General features: G+C 34.8%; 1 protein-coding gene across 1 annotated transcript; it reads left to right on the top strand.

Moving 5' to 3' along the window:
- Window positions 1-889: 889 nt before the first annotated feature.
- On the top strand, window positions 890-4225 carry LOC114279020 (inactive leucine-rich repeat receptor-like protein kinase CORYNE). Its single transcript, XM_028221183.2, has 2 exons — window positions 890-2474; window positions 3738-4225. Exons 1-2 carry the CDS (start codon window positions 1567-1569, stop codon window positions 4063-4065), a joined length of 1236 nt encoding a protein of 411 aa, XP_028076984.2. The 5' UTR covers window positions 890-1566; the 3' UTR covers window positions 4066-4225.
- The last annotated feature ends 3529 nt before the right edge of the window (window positions 4226-7754 follow it).

Genomic DNA, 7754 nt, shown 5'->3' with positions numbered 1-7754 from the left:
TTTCATCTCCTAATAATCACAAGAAAAAAGCGAACCTACTACATACATATTCCTGTGGGTTCCAAATCCACGGCCCAGGCTTCACATGCACACAAACAGTTAAAGGCCGAGATCTTCCCCCTCTCTCTCGCCTATCGACGCACACACTTGGATGAAGAAAAATGCTTGGGAGCACTAATTAGTGCTCCCACTAATTAGGTGGCAGTGGATCCTGTCATTAATGATGTGATATTTTGGTCTTGGAGTTGTATTTTTTTTTTTTTTTTTTACTTTTTTAATGCATTAGTGTTATTAGTGGTGATGTTTTTAGTGGGATGAATCATTGTTGCTTGGATGAATCACTTTCGGCCTCAAGACAAGACAGCGACGCACTCCCCACACGACCACAACCACCAGCTGCTTACGTGGCACCGGACCCCACTCTCAATTTTTGTGGTTTCGGCAGTCAATGACATTTCACAGACATAGAAGAGAGACAACTGTTAGAGAGAGAAAAGGGTATCTCATTTGATTCTCGTTCACATCATCTTATCATCTCTGGAACTTCTTTGACTGAGAAACGTGGGTATATGTTTGGTTTGGATTTCTACAGTGAATTTGGGAAGTTTTTTTTTAAAAATTTGTTTGGTTGATAAATTTTTCAAAATAATTTTCAAAGTCTACTTTCTTTTTTTTACGTATTAATCAATTACTTTTTTTTTCTCTTCTTTCTTTTTTAATTATTTTTTTTCTCATACACATCTATTCAATTATAATAAAATATCAAATTATTTCAAACTTTCAATTTCAAAACTACTTTTAAAATACACAACTAAATAAATCAATTTTTTTTTTAAATTCCCTCCTCAAAACAAATTTTAAAAACTATTCTCCCAAACACAAACCAAACATACTAGATTCTGATTCTTCCTCCTCTACTCTACTCTACTCCACTCTACTCATTGTTCACATTTTTAAGAACCAGTTAGTTTAGGTAGTTAGGGGGTTTTATTTGTTTGTATTTCCAAGCTTTTCCCAAGAAAATTAAAATCACCCCCTCACTCAGTCTGTGCCTCCCTAGCCTCACTCTATTTTGCAACTCTTCTTTTGGAAATATTTTTTATTTTTTACGAATTTGTTGAATAACAATAACACCTTTTTCTTTGTGGAGTTTTTTCAAACTTTGAATGCGAATGTAGTGTATTAAGGATTGAAGCTTCTGGTAGTTTTTCTTTCTTTTCTTTTCTTTTTTTTTTTTTTTTGGGGGGGGTGGTGGGTTTTGATTTTTCTTAGATTTTGCAGTTGGGTAAAGCTTGTTCAAGTCATGAGATGAGTAATAGGCTTTGTCCACTCTTGAATTTAAATGTCATGTGTACTTACTACATTTCTTCTGGAAAAAAAAAAAAATTAAAAGATGGAGTCTTGAGCTTTTCTTACTATGACTCACAAGCCCTAACAGCTAATCCTATGACTGCTCATTTGAGCTAAACCCTAGTCTTGGGTTTTCATTCTCTTCTGTAGCCAGAACTGGAAATTTCAGCTGCTTTTTGAAGTTTCAAAAAACCATTCTCATGAATCGGCACATACATGCGATTTTGTTTGATTTTTGAGCTTCTACTCTGCTTCTTGATGTTAAGGTCTGTGCTTTTCATGGAGAAGACAAACTACATAACAATGGAAGTCATCATATTGGTAATTCTCTGCTTATGCAATGCCTCTGTTCAGTGCAAAAAGAGGTCTATCAATCATCTATCCACACCGTCTCGCTCGCCGGAGCTCCAAAACAGTCTTCAAAGAATCATTCTGAGCACTTTCTCTGGAATCATAACAGGATTGATTTTCTCTCTTCTTTTTGCTTGCATAATTGGTTTCTTCATTCGGTTTATCGCCAAAACCCCATTCCTCAAAGGCCCAGTAATATTTTCCCCAAACATAGCTCCCAAAGCCCTCCAATCAGCTCTTGCAAATCAAAACCAGTTACTAGGTTCAAGCCCTAATGGGAATTACTTCAAGACTGTTCTTGACAATGGGCTCACAGTAGCTGTCAAGAGGCTTGAACCCTTGGAAAATGGATCAAGAAAGTCAGTCAAGAGGCGGATGCAGCAGGATGTGGAATCCATTGCTAGGTTAAGAGATAGGAATTTGATGAGTTTAAGAGCTTTCGTTTGCGAACCCGACAGGTTTTCATTGGTTTATGACTATATTCCAAATGGTAGCCTTGAAGATGCCATGAACAGAGTGAGGGAAAACCAGTTGGAGCTTAATTGGGAAGTGAGGCTTCGGATTGCGGTTGGGATAGTTAAGGGGCTTCAGTATCTGCATTTTGGATGTACACCTAGAGTTGTTCACTGCAATTTGAAGCCAAGCAATGTGATTTTGGATGCAGAGTTTGAACCAAGGTTGACAGATTATGGGTTGGATAAGCTGATGCCTAACTTGGAATTGGATAGAGCAGCATCTGGATACAGTGCTCCTGAGTGTTTCCAAGACTGCAGGTAATGAAGTAAGACATTCAAGTTGCAGCTTACATATTCTACTTCCATGCAATTTTATTGTGGAAAGTATAATGGATTCACAAGGACTACATACTCAGTAATTTTAATTTAATCTTGGTTCTTGGATTCAATAGGAACCAGTTTGGTGTCTTACATCTTGAGAGAGAGAGAGAGAGAAAAAAAAAAAAAAAAAGAGGGGGGGGGGGGGGGGGGCGGGGGTTAATTCCACTTTTATCCTCTAAATTATTGCTATCTTCTTTTTATTTCATTTATAAACTATCAATTTCATCTATTTAATCCTTAACGCTGTGTTTGGTCGGAGATTTGAAAAGGAAAAGGAAAAAGGGGTGTGAAACTAAGTGAAATGTAAGTATATTTTATTTACGTTTCACCTACTTTTTATTTTTTTTTTCCAAATCCATTCTCAAATCCTCCAACCAAAACGTTTCACCTACTTTTTATTTTTTTTTTCCAAATCCATTCTCAAATCCTCCAACTAAAACAGCGTAAGAGTTTTTGATTTCAGCCAAATTAATTACTAAAAGTTGAAGCCTAATATGATGGGCAAAAAGATCACTTTAGAATTTTAACAACTTAAGTGAGGATGGGAAAGGGAGAGGATGAAAGGAGAGGAGGGTTGGAGAAGAAGATTTGGTTGTAAGTTGTGTAATATGCGTGTGCATAAGAAAATGAGTGTTTAGTTATATGATTTAAGTTGCCTAAATTGTAAAATTACAGTTTTTGCTTGTTTGTTTAGGCTTCCACCATTACTGATTGTGACGGATGTCTTCAATTGGACCATGTGAATTGAAATCGAAAAGTCTGGAGACTAATTACATGAAATTGATAATTTATGAATGGAATAATAATAAATAAAAAAAAATAACAATAATTTGAGGGACAAAAGTAAAATTAACCCTAATAATAAATGCTTGCCTTTTGTTTTAGTGCTACATTTACTGTGGTTATCTTTGTTTGCATTACCAACTGATCTTTTCTCTCTTTGAATTTTAAGTTTTTTTATTGTAATGTTTGCTCAATCTGGAAAGGCTTGTTTCTCTTCTGTTCATGACTCTTGACATTATGTTTGTTTTGGCCAATAAACATAAATTAATTGAACAATGAATTTTGTGATTGATTGTCATCATCAGCTTCTAATGCTTGAATTGGTTTCATCTATGGCTTGGGATATGCATTGTTCCAAAATTGAAGCTTTAATATGCTGATATAACTGAAAGTGGACATTTGGTTTGATCTCAACAGGTATACTGATAAGAGTGATGTCTTCAGCTTTGGGGTAATTCTGGGTGTCTTGTTAACTGGCAGAGATCCAAAGGAACCGTTCTTTGGGGAAGCAGCTGGTGGGGAAAGTTTAGGAGGGTGGCTTAGGCATCTGCAGGAAGCAGGGGAGGCACGAGAAGTGTTAGATAAGCGTATAATTGGGGAAGAAGTAGAAAAAGAAGAAGAAGAAGAAGAAGATGAGATACTGATGACAGTGAGAATTGCAGTGGTATGCCTATCTGATTTGCCTGAGGATCGGCCTTCAAGTGATGAGCTTGTTTCTATGCTCACCCAACTGCATAGTTTCTGATTCACATGTAAAAAAAAAAATCCTTAAAACTTGCATACTAATGTTTAATTTTGGGGTTAACTCATTCAGCCCTTGGAGGTTTTGGTTGCTATAATTTTTTGTTTATTTTTTTAGTAACATTTTTCAATCAAATCTCAATGGGCAAAAAATGTTTAAAATATGCAAAGAATGGCCTCTTTATTTAGACAACTTTGTTGATAGAGTAGGTGATGTGTTTTTAGCATGATTTCAATTGGTTTTTCTTTCTTTTTAGCTTTGGGTGAAGCAGGTTTGGTGGATAAATCTAGCTTTCAATTAGTTCATGGTTACTTTTTTTTACCTTGCCTTTTCCCAGCAACGGGATATGTTAGTCATTCCTTATCAATCATAATAATTATATTTGTATATCATAATAATGTATTCATTAATGAGTTTGGATCCTCTTCGGTTGACTATCCAATTATTCACTTGGAGAGACACTGTAAAGCTTGGTGGGCTTGCTCGAAACACTTGAGTGATAACGGTTCATTTTGAAAGACACGTTGAATAATATAAAAAATTAAGATAATGGAATATTATTAACACTAACTCATAAAATGATATCTTAAAATTCTTATATTTTATAATTGAATGATTTTGAGTGAGTGAATATGAGGACAAAAGATTTGGAAATAAAAATAAAATGAGTAATGTTTCAGAATTCAACATCACATGCATCGTCGTCTGCAAATTGCATGATGCTTGAATATTGATGAAGTTGGGTCTTTCAAATCAAATAAATACTGAGAATAGGTTCCGCGATTTATCAGCCATGAGCTCCCTCCATCGATCCACCACCGAACAAGAAACTTGGGAATTCGAATCCAACGTTGTTGTTGTTGATGATTATCGGCGCCGCTGGTTAAGGAGATGGAACGTGATATTATTGCCAAGGAAAAATGTGATAGACACAAATTTGAGATTTTTTATTTTTTATTTTAATTATGTTTTTATTTTTTCAGTTAGGCTAATTATTTTGTTAGGGTTACACTTAATTAATATTTTTTTTATAAAATAATTAATAATATTAAGATAAATAATTTATATGGTCAGAGAGAGACAGAAAAAAAGATGAGAATTGAAGAATCAATATATGCCTTTGTGATCATCTTTGTCATTTTTCCTTAAAAAAGAAAATAATTTGATTTTGTATCATGTTAATTATTTATATAATAAAGGGCATTTTTTGTAGAGTCTCTCATATTAAGATTTTATAGTATATATGACATCTAATATTTTTATAATGTCTAAGGTCTTTCAAATTGATCTAGAGAAAATTCGATTTAGAGAAATTGTATTTTGAAATTTCTTTAGGGTTAAATTTTCTCTAATTTTCTCACAAATATCTCTGTGATTTGTTCACAATTTTCTCTGTGTATTGGACTAATTTTTTTTGATTTGCTCATAATTTTCTCTGTGTTTTAACCAAACCAGAGAAAATTGTGTCTGTTAATTTTCTCTGTGTGATGGCCAGAGAAATTTGTTGATTTTCTCTACCCAAATCACATACTCCCCTGTGATCAAATCACACATTCAATTTTAATCCACAATTTCAAGTAACCAAATCCATAATCTAAAAGCTCAAAATCGATTCACCTTATCAAAATTTCTAACCTCAACTGTCTTCAAACACGACACCTTAAACTCTATCATTAAATCTCTCTCCACCAATGCCAACTTCACCAGCACCTCCGCCGTAGCGTTCCTCACCGCTCAATCATCACATCCAATAAACTCAACCAAACACGACACTAAATTCTTCACAATTTGGTGACTCGAAGTAGCTCCAAATCTGATCACACTTCCGCTCAACGTCAACAGCACAGGCTTCGCCTTAAGGCTATCACACTTCAACAACCTCTCGAGTTTCGGCAATAATTTCTTCAAATACATAGCATCTAGATCTGGAGTAACATCGATAGTCGCCACAAGGCATAATGCAGCTCCGATCTGAGAATTGTGATCTTGTTCTGTAATGAGAGATTCAACAAAAGGCTTGATGATGGAAGTAAAAGAAGGTTTGGTGAGGTAAGAGGAGATAGAAACAGTGGCGGTGATGCAGACAGAACGGAATGAGGAGTCGGGGTCGCCGGCAGCAAAGCTAGGGCGGCCGTAGAAGACCTTGAACGTCACTGTAAACAAAAGCAACACGGCTGGTTGACGGTGCTAGAGACTTTGCGGTGGAGAAATTGTTGTTGGATACCAACACAGATGCCATTGATATAACAGAGAGAAAGAAAAGAGAGACCAAAGCTTAGATCTCTCGGAGATAGTTTTTGAAGCCCTTTGGTTTCTTCTTAAATTTTTCTGTGATATATGAGTGTAGGATTTAGGGACCTTAGACATCATAAAATAATATTGTGAATCTCTTTCATTATTAAAAAATAATAGAGGGACCTTTAGGGATGGCAATTTCAACCTGGCCTGACGGAGACCTGACCCCGATTAGAATGGTTTTTCCCTAAAAAATATCCTCGTGGGGACGGGGATGGTATTCAAAATTAAATTCCCGATCAATTTCGGGCCAGAGACGGTGATAAGTTTTACGGCCCCGGCCCGCCCCCACCTCGAAACCTCCCTTGAAATTTCCCCGTATATATATATATATATGTGTGTGTGTGTGTTTAGGTTATATAATATAATATCTAAGTTATATAATATAGTATCTATTGTGTTTAGGTTATATAATATAATATCTATTATATCTATCTATCTTGACTCTCTCTCTCTCTCGTTCTCCTCTATCTACTCTCTGAAACTGTCTTCCCTCTCTCTCAATGATGTGTTAGATGATGAAGCTCAAATCTTTTTTTTTTTTTTTTTTTTTTTTTTTTTTTTTTTTTGGATTAGCGAAGCTCAGATCTGCTTAATGTGTTAGATGATGAAGATGATGAAGATGATGTTGTTGTTGTTGTCGATGATGTTGATGTTGTAGCTGAGTTCTTGTATTTTTTGGAGTTGATTTTTTTGTTTTTTTTTTTTTTGGTCGGGGAGTTTTCGGGGTCGGGGAAACCCGATTCCCGGTAGGGCGGGGAGCGGGGGCGGTGATAGGTTCCTCGTTAGGAATCGGGGCCAGGGACGGGGAAATTTCCACCATCGGGGATTGGGGACAGGGAGTGTGATCCCCGGCCCCGCCCCATCCTGATGCCATTCCTAAGGACCTTAGACTAATTTTCTTTATAATAAATATGAATATGATTTATAGTTCAAATTATTTTAATATCATCAAATAATTAATAATTTATATATATATATATTTAATATTTCATTTTTTTTTGGTTTAAAAATACAGCTTGAGATTTTGGTTTTCCGTGTCTTTGCCCAAGCTCGACTTAAATTTAATTTATTCTTTTGATTTTCTATTGAAACTTAGATCAAATTCAAAAATATATTAATCAAATTTTAAAAAATTTACCTTTTGAGCTCGAGTTAAGGCCATCTAAATTAAAACCCTAGTTTTTTATTTTTTATTTTTTTATATTTTTTTATGGTATCCAATCACTCAAGTTTGTACAAAAATTTACTTCCTAAGCTCAAATACTTCTAAATTTATTTTGTTACTTCTAAATTTATTTTGTTTTAAAGTCGTAGTTTTAAAATATGATTTTATATGTAAAATGTGATTTTTTTAAATTGTTATTTGAATATACTAAACTCAATAAATAATTTAA

This window comes from Camellia sinensis, chromosome 10, assembly GCF_055761805.1.
Source record: "Camellia sinensis isolate YWXY chromosome 10, ASM5576180v1, whole genome shotgun sequence".
In the NCBI taxonomy this organism is placed as follows: Eukaryota; Viridiplantae; Streptophyta; class Magnoliopsida; order Ericales; family Theaceae; genus Camellia; species Camellia sinensis.
This window is presented reverse-complemented; position numbering and strand designations above follow the sequence as displayed.

What these genes read in the sequence shown, in the direction of transcription:
- LOC114279020 (XM_028221183.2), top strand. Translation starts at nt 1,567, where the DNA reads ATGCGATTTTGTTTGATTTTTGAGCTTCTACTCTGCTTCTTGATGTTA. An exon ending in GAGTGTTTCCAAGACTGCAG is followed by an intron (nt 2,475 to 3,737) that starts GTAATGAAGTAA and finishes TGATCTCAACAG; the next exon opens with GTATACTGATAAGAGTGATG.